Genomic DNA, 19,197 nt, shown 5'->3' on the forward strand with positions numbered 1-19,197 from the left:
AAAGGATTTACTCTTCTGCTTTTACTCAATGATTGTTGTAAAATTGTTTGCTGTTTGTAGCAGACTGCATCTCTACATGTCTCTTATGTTGGATGTCTCTCTCTGTCTTTCTGAAAGTTTGGACAACTGTAGAGCAAGTCTGAGTGAGTCAGGTCCTAGATATGTAGCAGATATTTATTCAGCATTTAGTTATTTTATATGAAAATACTGTATTGAACAAAGTACAATGAGCAGTATACAGTTGAATGTCTTATCTGACCAATAGCAGTACAGACTCTACAGAGAAGTGTGGTAGACAACCATACAATACTACATACACATATTGTATCTAATACAGTACACTGAGAGGACAAAACATTAGGAACACCTCTTTCCATGACAGACTGACCAGGTGAAGCCAGGTGAAAGCTATGATCCCTTATTGATGTCACCTGTTAAATGCACTTCAATCTGCGTAGATGAAGGGGAGGAGACAGGTTAAAGACAGATTGTTAAACCTTGAGACAATCGAGACATGGATTGTGTATGTGTGCCATTCAGATTGTGAATGGGCAAGACAAAAGACTGAAGTGCCTATGAACAGGGTATGGTAGTAGGTGGCAGGCGATAACTAAAAGTTGCCATTTAAACACATCCAGGATCAGTGTATTCCCCCTAATCCTAAGCGTACCCATTAGAAGGTAAATCCAAAACTGACTTCAGATCAGTACCACACATACACCCCTAGTCACTCAGACTTCTGGTCCCCAGCCTGATAGATGTCATCAAAGTAGTCGTCAGTGTAGCGAAGCATCTGGACCACGGCAGTGAGCAGGAGGATGTCTGTGTGGATGTCCAGCTCAAGCTCACGACTGTAGTTCTTCACTGGCAGAACACAGGACTGGGACACACCCAGACACACACTCACCTTGCGGGTCTGAAACAAACACACACACACACAAAGTACATGCATGTACGCACATACACCACACACAAGCTTGTAGTTAAATAAACATGGTGTACTATGTGAGAATAGGGTTCCAGACTCAGCCATGCACTCACCATCCTCTCTATGTAGTGGCTGAGGTAAATGTTGGTCAGGTCTTCTCTCACTAGAGGACAGGCCTCATCCACCTTAGTAAGCAGGACCAGCTGGGGAATACCTAGTGACACAACACCAGGGTTGGGTAGGTTACTTTCTAAATGTAATCCGTTACAGTTACTAGTTACTAGTCCAAAATTGTAATCAGTAATGTAACTTTTGGATTACCCAAACTCGGTAATGTAGTCTGATTACATTTCATTACTTTTATATTACTTTCCCCTTAAGAGGCATTAGAAGAAGACAAAAATGTATGTTACCAATTGAACGACATCTATTGCAGGATAAATCCATTTTAAAGTTTACATAGCTGGCCATATATGGATGTTACATTTTACTTTCTGGGTTGGTTGTGTAGGCTTCTTCTAACCCATCGCTTTCTACTACATATAATAATACGATTAAATTATATCTTTACATTAGTATATATATAATTCATAAGTCCAAAAATGGATGTAGCAACTACAGATTCCCCTTTAAGTCTATCAAATATGTACGAGTTTGAACATGTGTCCATTTTTTATTAGCATGAATTAGATTGAGCAATGAAAGCCCCACCTTTATTCAATAGGCTGGGATCCGCACTGTGCAGCTGTTGCAAGAGAGCATTTTTCACTGGCTGTCCATTGGTTTCAAAAACAATGATTGATAGGCAGCTTTACCTTCTTGAATTCAACAATTTTTGGGTTCAAATATACATTTAGATTTTTGAACAGCCATCCACAACAACCACAATCCGTAAGGGGCAAATAGCTAAATGAGAGAGCAGCAGTGTGATTCACATCAATGCACTATGTAGATATCAATAATAAGTGATATCCATATCACCGTAGACTACACCACCGCTGTCATCCCTACCTCCAAGTGTTTATTGAAGTTGGACCATCTTTGGATGCTGACAGCAGTGACACCATTGGAAGACACAGCTTGGACTGTAGCCTTCAAAAGCCTATTCCTGCTCTTTTCCTGCGATCCATCTAACCCATTTGGTGTGTCATCATAGTGGTCTCTGACTTGTGGTCAGACTCGCTCAGGTGGAACAAACTTAAACTTGCGCCTTTTTTCAATGCTGATTTGAATGTCATTGAGAAAACAGAGAAGAGTCAAATATATTTTTTCTCAAACATCCTTCATGAATTTAAAAGTAATCATTGATGTTATCATCTAGTTTTTCAAAAGTATCTGTAATTTGATTACAATATTTTTGCTGGTAACGTAACGGACTACAGTTAGCATTTTTTGTAATCCCTTACATGTAATGGAATACATGTAATCTGTTACTCCCCAACCCTGCACAACACATGTTAACACACACACACAGACACACACAGACACGTATACAAACACGCGCACTCATTTCCTTTCTTACCCAGCTTGTTGATCCCCTTGCGGATGGCGGCGAGCTTGTCCACCATCTTGGCAGAGAGCAGAGTGACCTTGCAGGCGTCCAGTACGTAGACCACACAGTGGATCGTGTCCTTCAGGCTGGGCGACTTACAGAACCCGACACCATCCGTCTGGACAGACATGGACGGGTTGAACTGGGGGAGAGAAACAGGACATCAGCCCCCAAGATATATATACTACTACTACTACTGCACTATCAAGGACATGCTTTCCCTACCGTGAGGCTGGTGCTACTTTAAATCAGAGGACAGGCTCATTGTAATGGCTGGAATGATTGGTATCAAACACATGAAATCTTCTTGTTGATAGAAGGAATAGAAATGTATCTTCCCCCACTGCTATCATTTGCCAGTTTTACTCGCCTGGTACCGGTCCTGTACATGGCCCTTCAGGATACTGTTGATGTCGTCTATATCCAGCCCTGCGCTGGGTCCTTCCTCCAGGCCCATGGTGTCACACAGGACCAGAGGGAGAGCCTTCCCACCCTGCTCTGCCTTGATGCTGTAGGTACGGAACTACAGAGAGAGGGAGAGTTAGAATATTAAGTCCTGTACAATAGTGATGCTCCAGAGGTTTTGTCTAATTTCAGCCAGTAGTTTTGAAAGTAGTGCTCACGAGCCAAAACGGGTCGCTGAACATTTGGCGCAATTGTGTACTACATCATCCATTTCGTATGATATGTTATGAATTCCAATTCGTACAATATGTTTTGTAAGTGCTTAAAGGGCAATTTCACGACTTTTCAACCTCATGTTCATTATCTCCAGTGCAATGCCATTGTCCACATATGTGAAAACAACTAATTTCTTTGTTTTGTAGGAAAAAATATAAAGTAAAAAATTTGTACTAGTTCTATATAATTGCATTGTTGCATTTTTTGCATTGTTGTTTTCTGTTTTAATTTGTTTTTCTCTTTTGTTGGTTGGAGGGGGACGGTGGTTGGGTGGTGGTTTTGGGTTGGAGGGGGACGGTGGTTGGGTGGTGGTTTTGGGTTGGAGGGGGACGGTGGTTGGGGGGTGGTTTTGGGTTGGAGGGGGACGGTGGTTGGGGGGTGGTTTTGGGTTGGAGGGGGACGGTGGTTGGGGGTGGTTTTGGGTTGGAGGGGGACGGTGGTTGGGTGGTGGTTTTGGGTTGGAGGGGGACGGTGGTTGGGGGGTGGTTTTGGGTTGGAGGGGGACGGTGGTTGGGGGGTGGTTTTGGGTTGGAGGGGGACGGTGGTTGGGGGGTGGTTTTCGGTTGGAGGGGGACGGTGGTTGGGGGGTGGTTTTGGGTTGGAGGGGGACGGTGGTTGGGGGGTGGTTTTGGGTTGGATTGGGATGGTGGTTGGGTGGCGGTTTTGGGTTGGAGGGGGACGGTGGTTGGGGGGTGGTTTTGGGTTGGATTGGGACGGTGGTTGGGTGGTGGTTTTGGGTTGGAGGGGGACGGTGGTTGGGGGGTGGTTTTGGGTTGGATTGGGACGGTGGTTGGGTGGTGGTTTTGTGTTGGAGGGGGATGGTGGTTGGGGGGGGGGGGGGGGGTTTGGGTTGGAGGGGGACGGTGGTTGGATGGTGGTTTTGGGTTGGAGGGGGACGGTGGTTGGGGGGTGGTTTTGGGTTGGATTGGGACGGTGGTTGGATGGTGGTTTTGGGTTGGAGGGGGACGGTGGTTGGGTGGTGGTTTTGGGTTGGAGGGGGACGGTGGTTGGGGGGTGGTTTTGGGTTGGAGGGGGACGGTGGTTGGATGGTGGTTTTGGGTTGGAGGGGGACGGTGGTTGGGGGGTGGTTTTGGGTTGGATTGGGACGGTGGTTGGATGGTGGTTTTGGGTTGGAGGGGGACGGTGGTTGGGGGGTGGTTTTGGGTTGGAGGGGGACAGTGGTTGGGGGGTGGTTTTGGGTTGGATTGGGACGGTGGTTGGATGGTGGTTTTGGGTTGGAGGGGGACGTGGTTGGGGGGTGGTTTTGGGTTGGAGGGGGACGGTGGTTGGGGGGCGGTTTTGGGTTGGAGGGGGACGGTGGTTGGGTGGTGATTTTGGGTTGGAGGGGGACGGTGGTTGGGTGGTGGTTTTGGGTTGGAGGGGGACGGTGGTTGGGTGGTGGTTTTGGGTTGGAGGGGGACGGTGGTTGGGGGGTGGTTTTGGGTTGGATTGGGACGGTGGTTGGGTGGTGGTTTTGGGTTGGAGGGGGACGGTGGTTGGGTGGTGGTTTTGGGTTGGAGGGGGATGGCGGTTGGGTGGTGGTTTTGGGTTGGAGGGGGACGGTGGTTGGGGGGTGGTTTTGGGTTGGAGGGGGACAGTGGTTGGGGGGTGGTTTTGGGTTGGAGGGGGACGTGGTTGGGGGGTGGTTTTGGGTTGGAGGGGGACGGTGGTTGGGGGGTGGTTTTGGGTTGGAGGGGGACGGTGGTTGGATGGTGGTTTTGGGTTGGAGGGGGACGGTGGTTGGGTGGTGGTTTTGGGTTGGGGGGGGACGGTGGTTGGGTGGTGGTTTTGGGTTGGAGGGGGACGGTGGTTGGGGGGAGGGGGGGTTCGGGAGGGGACTGTGTGGGGGTTCTTGGATGTTTGAGGGGTAGCTCTCAGGAGACTTATGGGGGGGATCTTGGATGGTTGGTGGCCTGGGAGTTGGGAACTTGGGCCGATTCAACTTGGTGGGAGATCTGTCGATGTGCCCTTGGACGGGGCGCTTGACCCTGGTTGCTCCTGTGGGCCGCTCTGGATGGGCGTGTCTGCTAGATAGCTGAACGTAATGTAAATGTCGAGCAGCTTCACTGCAGATAGAGTGTATGTTTTAAAATTCTATAAAAAAAACAAAAATAATAAATTAAATAAAGTTCTACCCAATGACATCATCAAAAGTAAAAAAAAATAAACAGTGATTTTCAAACACAAAACTCAAACACAAAACTCAAACAAAAAACTCAAGCACAAACCTCATCACAGAGAAGTATTTTTTTTAGAACATTTATTTTATCTTTTTAACCACAGATCATAGAAACACGCTGTTTTCCCATTAGTAGACACTGATATGGTGCTGGAGATAATGAATATGATGTGAAAAGTGGCGGCATTGCCCTATAAGATCCCGGACTGCATCTTTAAGCCACACACAATCATGCGCGCACAAACACAGTACTGTACCTGTGTGGTGAGGCTGGTGCCAGCACTGCCGGTGTTAGCCTGCCCGGTAACATGTCCTTTGAAGACAGAGTTGATGGAGTTGAAGAAGCTGGACTTGCCAGCCCCGACCGGACCCACCAGTAGAACTCTGGCCTGGACCACAGACTTTACCTCAGGCTTATAGTTCTTGATATAGTCCATCAGGCAGTCCTTGGTGCTGTTAATGATAGAGATGGATGGAGAAAGGAAGAGAGATGGGTGACAGACTTGATTGATTAATTTAAGTCTGTTCACTGGAACAGCAGAAGTGGTACCTGATGCATCAGTAGTTGTATAGTATTATGATTTTTGTACCGCTTTTGAGATTTAACATACCCATATCCTTCCAAGTCAATTTTCCTCCAGGGAGTCTCCCGAAGGCCTCCATACTCTGCCAGAAATTGAGACAAACAACAAAACAATCAGATTTAATCAATACACTAATTGCTTCACCTGGCCTTCTGACTGGTTAGAATATTTTGCCATATTGGTTACATGTATCCAATCGTTTCAGTAGTGCCTAGGGAGTAGGGGCTATAAATGACCACTCACCTTCCACTCTGTACACCTCACACTCTGTCAGCTGCAGGTCATTGCCATGCATCTCTTCCCCTTCAAAGGTGTAGCTGTTCCCTGCAACAATTTGAACTGTAGCGGTGTTATTATTAAGGAACCACAAGGCACCAACATTAAGACCATAGGCTCCATCTGTGAAACCATACTGGTCATCGGTACTGGACACACGCAGTGGCTTTTCTCTCTGGTCAGTGATGCTGTAGAGAAAGGCCTTATCATCATTGATCACCTGTCCAGTCTGGGCGTAGTCCTTACTGATGTAACCTCCGAAAACAAACCCAGCCTTGTTGTAGGCCACAAGTACGGTGGGTCCCTGGCCATCACAGCGGCAGTGGAAGGCTATATTCATGTAGCCATGGACGCTGGCTTTGAGCAGAACAAAATATAATAGAAAAGTACTTTATTACCTTTTACTGAACCAATCGCTTTGTTCTGTCTGCATTGCAGGTATCTGGCCTGAGAATAAAATTCATCCCATAAAATGTCATAAAAAATAAAGATTCCATTAAAATGAAATCTATTGTTCCGACAAAACTTTGTAGAGCAGGTGGAGTCTGACATGGCCGAACAGAGACAGCAGCTTCTTCTCCTGTTCTACTGACAGACTGGACTTCACAACACTCATGACGTCACCAAGGAACTGAGGTAGAGAGACCAGCAATAAATGGTAACAGAAACAGATGATCATACTGATGAACCTCACCTCACTGTATAGACACACACCGAGGAAAGAGCGAAAGGCATATAAAGAGAAGACAACGACCCGTCATATTGTCATAGATGCTGCCACACAGATATCTGTCAGAATTGCTTATTTGAAGCGCTTTCTTTAGACTGTCATGATGGTGATGTAGTTCTTACCGTTTGTAACTGATGATCGTGGAAATATAACTCCTTTTAATCCTTCAATCACAACATAATCGACCACAAAATCCAGGTCGCGCAGCGCCACCATAAAACAGGTGTACAGTAGGTGTGGCTTATCTTTTCTAAAAATCGAAATTTACTTTGACTCGCTCAACCTGCTTTTACTCAAATACAGGAAAGGACGGGTAGTGTGAGATTGATAGAGCTCTGCTGGCACGCCAGGTGGGTGCGGTTATTTTAGCAGCATACTACAACGTACAGCCCGGGGGAGCGACTGCACCTTACACGGCCTGTAGTCTTCCCTCCACAAGTCATGTCAGGAAATCCGGGGCTTCTACAGTAGGGTAGAAGATGGCTTAGAAACAAAACATAATGGTATTTCATTGACAATGAGTTGAAATTATATCTGAGGCCAGAGAAGCTTCTATGGTCACTTTCAAATGACCTGTGTGTGTGTGTGTGTGTGTGTGTGTGCGCGTGTGTGTGTGTGTGTGTGTGTGTGTGTGTGTGTGTGTGTGTGTGTGGTGTGTGGTGTGTGTGTGTGTGTGTGTGTGTGTGTGTGTGTGTGTGTGTGTGTGTGGTGTGTGTGTGTGTGTGTGTGTGTGTGTGTGTGTGTGTGTGTGTGTGTGTGTGTGTGTGTGTGTGTGTGTGTGTAAGTAGATAAGGAGCAGGTCAGAACAACACAGGCGTTATTATCATATTTTTATTACTGTTGTCTACTTTTAAATACCATCTTTTTTTTAACAGCAATATCCACAAAAATATGAACAGTAAAGTCTTAACAGTAAAGTATTTAACTGTAAAATATGAACAGTGTGCAAGAAAACATGAGTTATGGCACATCAGAGCGACCAGATACAAAAAATAGATATTAAATTTCCTTCATAATCAATAACTGATCATTCACAATTAATCAAGGCAAAAAGATCCGGTAACGCTTTACTTTACAGTCCTGTCCCAGCTGGAATGAACACATTGTGGTAACAATGGGGACTTTCAACCTGGTACTAAATAGTCCCCGCTTGCAACGAAACACATGTTTTTACCATGTTATTTCTAAGCAAATACCAAGTTAAAGGAGACTGTAAAACAAAGCGTTATCAGAGATACATACTGTATATGCATACACAGGAGATAAAAACACAACGATGAGTCCAGGTAAAACTGACCCGAGATCAGTGTCTAGGGACAGAAATTTGTTTTAGGGTTCTAGCGTTCTGCTCTAGGTAAGATCTAGGATCAGATTCCATTCCCCAAATCCTGACATAATCTTTAGGGGGAGAAAACTTTCAACTGACCTAGATCAGCCATAGTGAATGATGCGGGAACGGGAGCGCCACAACACTTCCATTCTAGAGCTTTGTGTCCTCTTTAAAGACTGTTCCCTCAAATACTCTCAAGTCTAGGGCTAGAATGTTGTCCCTGACCATGTGACCTGACCAGGTAAAACTCCTGCTCCTAACCAGCATACAACACAATACACCACAACAAGGCAAACCATCAATCAACCAATCAATCAATCAAAAATAACTGTCCATGGAATGAATGAATGAAGAAATAGCAAGATTGTCCCTCAGATAATCAATTGTAAAAGACATTAGGAAACTGTGTGTGTGTGTGTGTGTGTGTGTGTGGGTGTGTGTGTGTGTGTGTGTGTGTGAGAGAGAGAGAGAGAGAGAGAGAGAGAGAGAGAGACAGTGTTTTAATGGTTCAGGTTTGTTTCTCACAGTGCCTAGCCTGTGTATAAGAAGCTATGCTACGAGTACGGCCACGCCACTGCTTTGTAGATGTGGTTCGCCCATTTTGTCACTAGGGGAGTGTGTGTGTGTGTGTGTGTGTGTGTGTGTGTGTGTGTGTGTGTGTGTGTGTGTGTGTGTGTGTGTGTGTGTGTGTGTGTGTGTGTGTGTGTGTGTGTGTGTGTGTGTGTGTGTGTGAACCTGTCTCAAGCTGAATGAGGAAACAAACAGACTAAATTCTGACAGAAGGGAAACATTTACGCAAAAATGTAACATCCACAGAAAAGATTCTGCAACCAGCTGACATTCAATTAAAGCGCATTTTTGTTTTTTTTTGTGGAAAAAGTTTGATGCACTTTGATTGAATTCTGGCCTAAGTTTTATCTTACAAACACTGTACAGTTCGATAATAATACTCAACTGACCTGCTTCCATTTAGAAAGAAACTCAAACCAAACCCCAAAAAGCTAATCTCAAAACGTATCACTTCTGCACTTAAAGAAAGTTTATACACTTTTATTTTTTCTAGCGTCTTTTAAATTTTTTACAATCAAGTTTGGTTTGGGAGTAGAGGAATAGGACTGTGGCGGTGGGGACATGGGACACCACTTTGTAATTGGCTCTTGTTCCTCAATAGAACACATGATGAGCCAATAAGCAAAGCCCATGATGTGATGCTTGCTCTCATTGGCAGAACTAGTGATGTCTCTAACCACTGATATAGGATCAGATATTTGTACACCCCCTTATGGTTCAACTTAAGATTGGGGATGATAATCTGATCCTAGATCTGTGGTTAAGGTAAACTTTTGACTCAAGTGTAAAGTTAAGGAGTGAATGGAAACCTACAGTATCTGCTAAGTGTATGGCAATAAATGGACAAGATATCTAAACAATAATTAATAAAAAAACATCTATATATACTTCTGGTGTTAAAAACTTGAACACAGTTAACCTCTCAGTACTTGGCAGTACTCAAGATAAAAGTTTCATTAGGCTGCGTTTACACAGGCAGCACAATTCTGATCTTTTGCCCAATTATTGGAAAAAGAGTCGATCTGATTGGTCAAAAGACCAATTAGTGGACAAAGATCTGAATTAGGCTGCCTCTGTAAACGCAGCCTTTTAGACACAGATCTAGCATCAGATGACCCTCCCTAAATCCTAACCTTTACCATTAGAGGGAAAACACAAGACTGATCTTAGATCAGTGTCTATGAGCAACTTACTTCACAAGTCGACACAGCTGGAGTTTTGGCCTATAGAAAACCCACTGACCAAGAATTCAAAACCAAAGCAGAAACACTGTTGATCGATAACCGTCGCTAGAGTGGGGGAGTATGTAGCCTATACTTTAGCTCAGTGGGCTAACAGTCTTGTGGCATTGCAGATGATCCGGGTTTAAACCCAGTGGGTACATATGCAGCATGTACCAACCTGCTCAGTGTTTCAATGCCATGTTCACAAAAACACAATGTCTTGTGGAAACACTAACATTACCGTTGACCCAAGGATTCAGGAAGGGGCCATCCCTATTGTGATACTTAGCAAGTCAGTGGCAAGTCAGCCACTATATGGCTAACAAACACACCGTGTATAGCCACGGTGGTTTAGTGATGGGTAACCATGCCTGAGACCTGAAGACTTGTATTAGCTTCCACGGCTAATGGCTAGGCTTTAGCTGACAGGGCTAACACAGCTTGCATCACACGGACGACCCAGGTTTTACACCAGATTGGTCACACATACACCCTCCACTTCACTCCTTACCCTCATGTACCTTACACCCCTCACTTCACAGCACCCAGATACATGCTATCAGTCAATCGATTAATCAATGAATCAATAAAATACATGCTATACATCAGCCTATAACTTCATGTAGGCGACTGTGGATTCCTATTAAGATAATTGTCCTAATCCCTTTTTGAAGCAAATCTGTCATCTCCACTTGAGTGTCACTATCTCTGTGGGCGAGTCAGTAACCAGTATCAGTTAGAGCTACATGTTAGTGCAGGCTTACCCTCAGCACCACAGAGACACAACTCAGGGCTAATATCACTAATGTGGTAATGTGGTCTGTAAACACAGACACCGCCCCCTAGCTGTGGCTATTGAGTATGGCGCTTTTCCAGAGTGGCTATTTCATTTCTGTGTGTGTGTGTATGTATGTGTGTGTGTGTTGTATGTATAGCCTAACAGAGCTGGGCCTTGTTGGCTGTTGCAGAGTCAGCCGGTGGGAGTGTGTGTACGTGCAGAGGGTGTGTGTGTGTGTGTGTGTGTGTGTGTGTGTGTGTGTGTGTGTGTGTGTGTGTGTGTGTGTGTGTGTGTGTGTGTGTGTGTGTGTGTGTGTGTGTGTGTGTCTGATGGGCAGAGACGAGCGTGCAGCTATAGGATGATGCAGGGTTTCTTGTCTTTGAAAGGGTTTTCTGACGTTGGGACGCCAACGAGGAGCGGGTCGTTACGGGCGTGCTGCTCACAGTAACTCATCAGGTCTGCTGCTGCCTTTGACACCTGGAGAGAGAGAGAGGGGCAGGATGAGAGAGAGGGGAGGGGAGAGAGGAGGGGGGAGAGGGAGAGAGGAGGGGGGAGAGGGAGAGTAGGCAGATAGGGTAGAGAGAGAAAGATGGGAGGGGTAGAGAGAGAAGGGGAGAGAGAGAGAGAGAGAGAGAGAGAGAGAGAGAGAGAGAGAGAGAGAGAGAGAGGAGGCAGGTAGAGGGATATTGTGATGCTTTGGCAACAGTGGACAGCTCCTTACAGTGGATTTATCCTTACAGTGGATTGCTCCTTACAGTGGATTTATCCTTACTGTGGATTGCTCCTTACAGTGGATTTATCCTTACAGTGGATTTATCCTTACAGTGGATTTCTCCTTGCTGTAGATTTATCCTTACAGTGGATTTCTCCTTACAGTGGATTTCTCCTTACAGTGGATTTCTCCTTACAGTGGATTTCTCCTTACTGTGGATTTCTCCTTACAGTGGATTTCTCCTTACAGTGGATTTATCCTTACAGTGGATTTCTCCTTACTGTGGATTTATCCTTACAGTGGATTTATCCTTACAGTGGATTTCTCCTTACTGTGGATTTATCCTTACAGTGGATTTCTCCTTACAGTTGATTTATCCTTACAGTGGATTTCTCCTTACAGTGGATTTCTCCTTAGAGTGGATTTATCCTTACAGTGGATTTCTCCTTACAGTTGATTTATCCTTACAGTGGATTTCTCTTTAACATGTGGATTTCTCCTTACAGTGGATTTCTCCTTACAGTGGATTTCTCCTTACAGTGGATTTCTCCTTACAGTGGATTTATCCTTACAGTGGATTTATCCTTACTGTGGATTTCTCCTTACAGTGGATTTATCCTTACAGTGGATTTCTCCTTACTGTGGATTTATCCTTACAGTGGATTTCTCCTTACAGTGGATTTCTCCTTACAGTGGATTTCTCCTTACTGTGGATTTATCCTTACAGTGGATTTATCCTTACAGTGGATTTATCCTTACAGTGGATTGCTCCTTACAGTGGATTTATCCTTACTGTGGATTGCTCCTTACAGTGGATTTATCCTTACAGTGGATTTATCCTTACAGTGGATTTCTCCTTGCTGTGGATTTATCCTTACAGTGGATTTCTCCTTACAGTGGATTTCTCCTTACAGTGGATTTCTCCTTACAGTGGATTTCTCCTTACTGTGGATTTCTCCTTACAGTGGATTTCTCCTTACAGTGGATTTATCCTTACAGTGGATTTCTCCTTACTGTGGATTTATCCTTACAGTGGATTTATCCTTACAGTGGATTTCTCCTTACTGTGGATTTATCCTTACAGTGGATTTCTCCTTACAGTTGATTTATCCTTACAGTGGATTTCTCCTTACAGTGGATTTCTCCTTAGAGTGGATTTATCCTTACAGTGGATTTCTCCTTACAGTTGATTTATCCTTACAGTGGATTTCTCTTTAACATGTGGATTTCTCCTTACAGTGGATTTCTCCTTACAGTGGATTTCTCCTTACAGTGGATTTCTCCTTACAGTGGATTTATCCTTACAGTGGATTTCTCCTTACTGTGGATTTCTCCTTACAGTGGATTTATCCTTACAGTGGATTTCTCCTTACTGTGGATTTATCCTTACAGTGGATTTCTCCTTACAGTGGATTTCTCCTTACAGTGGATTTCTCCTTACAGTGGATTTCTCCTTACTGTGGATTTATCCTTACAGTGGATTTATCCTTACAGTGGATTTATCCTTACAGTGGATTTCTCCTTACTGTGGATTTCTCCTTACAGTGGATTTCTCCTTACAGTTGATTTATCCTTACAGTGGATTGCTCCTTACAGTGGATTTCTCCTTACTATGGATTAATCCTTACAGTGGATTTCTCCTTACTATGGATTAATCCTTACAGTGGATTTCTCCTTACAGTGGATATCTCCTTACTATGGATTAATCCTTACAGTGGATTTCTCCTTACAGTGGATTGATCCTTACTGTGGATTGATCCTTACTGTGGATATCTCCTTACTGTGGATTGATCCTTACTGTGGAATTCTCCTTACTGTGGATTGATCCTTACTGTGGATTTCTCCTTACAGTGGATTGCTCCTTACAGTGGATTGCTCCTTACAGTGGATTTCTCCTTACAGTGAACTGCTCCTTACAGTGGATTTCTCCTTACAGTGGATTTCTCCTTACTGTGGATTTCTCCTTACTATGGATTAATCCTTACAGTGGATTTCTCCTTACAGTGGATATCTCCTTACTATGGATTAATCCTTACAGTGGATTTCTCCTTACAGTGGATTGATCCTTACTGTGGATTGATCCTTACTGTGGATATATCCTTACTGTGGATTGATCCTTACTGTGGAATTCTCCTTACTGTGGATTGATCCTTACTGTGGATTTCTCCTTACAGTGGATTGCTCCTTACAGTGGATTTCTCCTTACAGTGAACTGCTCCTTACAGTGGATTTCTCCTTACAGTGGATTTCTCCTTACTGTGGATTGCTCCTTACTGTGGATAGATCCTTACAGTGGATTTCTCCTTACAGTGAACTGCTCCTTACAGTGGATTTCTCCTTACAGTGGATTTCTCCTTACTGTGGATTTCTCCTTACTATGGATTAATCCTTACAGTGGATTTCTCCTTACAGTGGATATCTCCTTACTATGGATTAATCCTTACAGTGGATTTCTCCTTACAGTGGATTGATCCTTACTGTGGATTGATCCTTACTGTGGATATATCCTTACTGTGGATTGATCCTTACTGTGGAATTCTCCTTACTGTGGATTGATCCTTACTGTGGATTTCTCCTTACAGTGGATTGCTCCTTACAGTGGATTGCTCCTTACAGTGGATTTCTCCTTACAGTGAACTGCTCCTTACAGTGGATTTCTCCTTACAGTGGATTTCTCCTTACTGTGGATTTCTCCTTACTATGGATTAATCCTTACAGTGGATTTCTCCTTACAGTGGATATCTCCTTACTATGGATTAATCCTTACAGTGGATTTCTCCTTACAGTGGATTGATCCTTACTGTGGATTGATCCTTACTGTGGATATATCCTTACTGTGGATTGATCCTTACTGTGGAATTCTCCTTACTGTGGATTGATCCTTACTGTGGATTTCTCCTTACAGTGGATTGCTCCTTACAGTGGATTTCTCCTTACAGTGAACTGCTCCTTACAGTGGATTTCTCCTTACAGTGGATTTCTCCTTACTGTGGATTGCTCCTTACTGTGGATAGATCCTTACAGTGGATTTCTCCTTGCAGTGGATTGATCCTTACAGTGGATTTCTCCTTACAGTTGATTGATCCTTACAGTGGATTTCTCCTTACAGTTGATTGATCCTTACAGTGGATTTCTGCTTACAGTGGATATCTCCTTACTGTGGATTGATCCTTAATGTGGATATCTCCTTACTGTGGATTGATCCTTACTGTGGAATTCTCCTTACTGTGGATTGATCCTTACTGTGGATTTCTCCTTACTGTGGATTGCTCCTTACAGTGGATTTCTCCTTACAGTGAACTGCTCCTTACAGTGGATTTATCCTTACAGTGGATTTCTCCTTACTGTGGATTTCTCCTTACAGTGGATTTCTCCTTACTGTGGATTTCTCCTTACAGTGGATTTCTCCTTACAGTGGATTTATCCTTACAGTGAACGGCTCCTTACAGTGGATTTATCCTTACAGTGGATTTATCCTTACAGTGGATTTATCCTTACAGTGGATTTCTCCTTACTGTGGATTGCTCCTTACAGTGGATTGATCCTTACAGTGGATTTCTCCTTACTGTGGATTTCTCCTTACAGTGGATTTCTCCTTACTGTGGATTTCTCCTTACAGTGGATTTCTCCTTACAGTTGATTTATCCTTACAGTGAACTGCTCCTTACAGTGGATTTATCCTTACAGTGGATTGCTCCTTACTGTGGATTGCTCCTTACAGTGGATTGATCCTTACAGTGGATTTCTCCTTACTGTGGATTTCTCCTTACAGTGGATTTCTCCTTACTGTGGATTTCTCCTTACTGTGGATTTCTCCTTACTATGTATTGCTCCTTACTGTGGATTTCTCCTTACAGTGGATTTCTACTTACTATGGATTGATCCTTACTGTGGATTTCTCCTTACTGTGGATTTCTCCTTACTATGGATTGCTCCTTACTGTGGATTTCTCCTTACTATGGATTGCTCCTTACAGTGGATTTCTCCTTACTGTGGATATCTCCTTACAGTGGATTGATCCTTACAGTGGATTTCTCCTTACAGTTGATTGATCCTTACAGTGGATTTCTCCTTACAGTGGATATCTCCTTACTGTGGATTGATCCTTAATGTGGATATCTCCTTAATGTGGATATCTCCTTACTGTGGATTTCTCCTTACTGTGGATTTCTCCTTACAGTGAACTGCTCCTTACTGTGGATAGATCCTTACTGTGGATTTCTCCTTACTGTGGATTTCTCCTTACAGTGGATTGATCCTTACAGTGGATTGATCCTTACAGTGGATTTCTCCTTACAGTGGATATCTCCTTACTGTGGATTGATCCTTAATGTGGATATCTCCTTAATGTGGATATCTCCTTACTGTGGATTTCTCCTTACTGTGGATTTCTCCTTACAGTGAACTGCTCCTTACTGTGGATAGATCCTTACTGTGGATTTCTCCTTACTGTGGATTTCTCCTTACAGTGGATTGATCCTTACAGTGGATTGATCCTTATTGTGGATTGCTCCTTACAGTGAATTTCTCCTTACAGTGGATTTCTCCTTACTGTGGATTTCTCCTTACAGTAGATTTCTCCTTACTGTGGATTTCTCCTTACTGTGGATTTCTCCTTACTGTGGATTTCTCCTTACAGTGGATTTCTCCTTACAGTGGATTGCTTCTAACATGCTAATAAAAACCTTAGCGTCGACACACACCTTAATACGTTCGATCCCTGCCTCGATCCTCAGTTGTTCCACCAGTTTCCTGGCCTGGGCGATGTTGTTATTGGTTGACATCCTGATCCATCAATACACACACCCCCACTATGGGGAGGGGAGGAGGGAAGAGGGGGGAGAGAAATAAATCATTTAAAAGCAGATTTCTACTGCTCTCATGTGGTTTTCTGCTACAGTCATCATGTTTTTTTCTCAGGCTTGATTGTACATTTACTGTCCTAAATCACACACACACACACACACACACACACACACACACACACACACACACACACACACACACACACACACACACACACACACACACACACACACACACACATACACAAACACACACATACACAAACACAAACACATACACACACACATACACACATACCTAGTGGATGGTGTGCAGATTGGAGTCTGCTCCAGTGGCCAGACAGGTGTGTGTTGGGTTGGTAGACAGGTGTACCAGGCAGGGCAGGTGTGTGTTGGGTTGGTAGACAGGTGTACCAGGTAGGGCAGGTGTGTTTTGGGTTGGTAGACAGGTGTACCAGGTAGGACAGGTGTGTTTTGGGTTGGTAGACAGGTGTACCAGGTAGGACAGGTGTGTGTTGGGTTGGTAGACAGGTGTACCAGGCAGGGCAGGTGTGTGTTGGGTTGGTAGACAGGTGTACCAGGTAGGGCAGGTGTGTGTTGGGTTGGTAGACAGGTGTACCAGGTAGGACAGGTGTGTGTTGGTAGACAGGTGTACCAGGTAGGGCAGGTGTGTGTTGGGTTGGTAGACAGGTGTACCAGGTAGGGCAGGTGTGTGTGCAGGGGAAGGGCTGACCAGGTGAGTTGGGTCACTCAGGTGGACAGGAGCGGTTGTGACCTCAGGTCAGATGGTCAGCTGTAAACCTTCACCTCCTGCAGAGTAGAAGTTTCAAGTTTTTAAAATCACATGCGCAAGTACAGTGAAATACCTTTCTTGCAGACTCAAAACCCAACAGTGCGATAATCAATAACAATGTAATACTAGAAAAAAAAACACACGAGAAATAAGAAGAAATATGAAGAACACAATAACTAAGTAAACATACTATATACAGGGTCAGTTCCAATACCATATTTACAATGTGCAGGGATACTGGAGTGATGGAAGTAGATATGTATATGGGTAAACATACTATATACAGGGTCAGTTCCAATACCATATTTACAATGTGCAGGAATACTGGAGTGATGGAAGTAGATATGTATATGGGTAAACATACTATATACAGGGTCAGTTCCAATACCATATTTACAATGTGCAGGAATACTGGAGTGATGGAGGTAGATATGTATATAGGTAAACATACTATATACAGGGTCAGTTCCAATACCATATTTACAATGTGCAGGAATACTGGAGTGATGGAGGTACTGTAGATATAACATTTGGTGACTATTATTTTACAGTCATATACACATTTCAACTACATAGTAATTAATAACTGTCTTTGATTTCTTTTGGATTCACAGAAACAAGTGAACTGTGTCACGTGCTAGAAAGTTCCCATTGTTTCAATACATTCATGTTGTCACAGGGCTGTAAAATAAAGTACTGTACCAAACTATTCACCAGAAAATATGGGCCTCTCTCTCCCTCTTTCTCTCTCTCTCCCTCTCTCAGGAGTCCTACTGTAATTACTCTACTGTGGAGGACCTTGAGATTAATGGCTCTAATTAGGGCTGCGTGTGTGTGAGTACATTATGCATGAGCTACTAACTATATATAAAGTTTGACAGTTTAAAGGCAGTCAATGCGCATGATGAAATGTAAAGCATGCAAAGAAAACGGTCATACAAGCTGCCATATCCGTTAAAAGTTCAGAAACTGTAGGCCTATCCACTGAGCCCACCTGTTACCACAGAGCTAATTTCATACGCCTGTTGATGTTCCAACTAGTTTCAAACTTTCCCGACGAGGGTATATTCTCTCGTTCTCAGTCAAAGGGTAAGTGACCGGAAGCATTGTCTGACAGTCTAGATCATTATTTTGACCCTCAGAATTGTATCTAGGCCTATAGGCCAACGAATAGCCAGTTAGAAACAGTATCGTCGTGTCTTGTGCAGTGTGCTAGTATAGACCATCACATTAGTAGGCTAACATGATTAGACAATACACTGTATTAATTTGACGGTATTTATCAGTTCATGGCGATTCCACTGGTAGGCTAATGAAATGGCTGAACATCCAATACCAATATGGACCCTATAGCTGACGCGACACGCGTAAATTCCCAACAATGGACTACATGGCTCTCTGTGTGTGTGTTGACCCTGCATGCCACAGTAAGCCTGTTCTGCCGATTGAAAACACAATGCGGGCATTTTGACGGATGGAACAGTGTGTCCTCGGCCACACACACACACACACACTTATAGGCCTACTACGGTAATAGGCCTACTGCATAGTCGAATCTCAGCCGGAGAATAGGCTGTTGACATGTCGTTAGGAAGCTATTCGCCTGTTGGAAATAATGCATGTCTTGCAAATAGCCTATTATGCAAATGTGACACCTCCCTCAATAAAACATGCAGCTGTTTTAAACATCGCTGCTTCCCTCTGATCTATCAGCTACAGCGTGCGCTACCGACGTTTTGATAACGTTTCTCGCACAGACCCTGTCCCCCAGTTCCTCTCCTCCCCACCGCCCTGGCTTGGGAAACCCGAATTCGTGACCGATGACTCTCTCTTTCCCTTAAGCGCTGCTTTTCCATGACCAAAATCGGGAAGACAAGCGCACATAAACCGCAAATAAGTACACGGTTCTGTAAAGAGGTGATATAAACAGATAAAATAAGAGTGATATTTCCCAACTCACCTCCGAATGCGCTGTATTCCTGATTTAAAGGGGCAGCTTCGTTGGTTCCACAGTCCGTTCGTTCAATCTCGGTTTTTACCGAATCAAACGCCACCC

General features: G+C 44.0%; 2 protein-coding genes across 2 annotated transcripts; both read right to left on the reverse strand.

Annotated features, from left to right (window-relative positions):
- Positions 1-552: 552 nt before the first annotated feature.
- LOC120033738 (interferon-induced protein 44-like) lies at positions 553-6,816 on the reverse strand. Its single transcript, XM_038980189.1, has 8 exons — positions 6,722-6,816; positions 6,168-6,553; positions 5,952-6,006; positions 5,598-5,793; positions 2,851-3,003; positions 2,451-2,622; positions 1,042-1,142; positions 553-916 (listed from the first exon to the last, which is right to left on the reverse strand). The coding sequence occupies exons 1-8, from the start codon at positions 6,814-6,816 to the stop codon at positions 728-730; spliced, it is 1,347 nt and encodes a 448-aa protein (XP_038836117.1). The 3' UTR covers positions 553-727.
- Positions 6,817-7,743: 927 nt separating this feature from the next.
- On the reverse strand, positions 7,744-19,173 carry LOC120033591 (guanine nucleotide-binding protein G(I)/G(S)/G(O) subunit gamma-7). Its single transcript, XM_038980005.1, has 4 exons — positions 19,102-19,173; positions 16,647-17,158; positions 16,247-16,354; positions 7,744-11,308 (listed from the first exon to the last, which is right to left on the reverse strand). The coding sequence occupies exons 3-4, from the start codon at positions 16,325-16,327 to the stop codon at positions 11,183-11,185; spliced, it is 207 nt and encodes a 68-aa protein (XP_038835933.1). The 5' UTR covers positions 16,328-16,354; positions 16,647-17,158; positions 19,102-19,173; the 3' UTR covers positions 7,744-11,182.
- Positions 19,174-19,197: the final 24 nt, after the last annotated feature.

Source organism: Salvelinus namaycush, chromosome 40 (genome assembly GCF_016432855.1).
Source record: "Salvelinus namaycush isolate Seneca chromosome 40, SaNama_1.0, whole genome shotgun sequence".
Taxonomy (NCBI): domain Eukaryota; kingdom Metazoa; phylum Chordata; class Actinopteri; order Salmoniformes; family Salmonidae; genus Salvelinus; species Salvelinus namaycush.

Excerpts from the sequence above, each read along its gene's own strand:
- LOC120033738 (XM_038980189.1), bottom strand. The coding sequence starts at position 6,816 with ATGAGTGTTGTGAAGTCCAGTCTGTCAGTAGAACAGGAGAAGAAGCTG. Across the intron at positions 5,794-5,951 it reads ATTGACTTGGAAGGATATGG|CACCAAGGACTGCCTGATGG; the intron begins GTATGTTAAATC and ends TATCATTAACAG. Across the intron at positions 2,623-2,850 it reads ATGTACAGGACCGGTACCAG|TTCAACCCGTCCATGTCTGT; the intron begins GCGAGTAAAACT and ends TCTCTCCCCCAG.
- LOC120033591 (XM_038980005.1), bottom strand. The coding sequence starts at position 16,327 with ATGTCAACCAATAACAACATCGCCCAGGCCAGGAAACTGGTGGAACAA. Across the intron at positions 11,309-16,246 it reads CAGGGATCGAACGTATTAAG|GTGTCAAAGGCAGCAGCAGA; the intron begins GTGTGTGTCGAC and ends CTCTCTCTCCAG.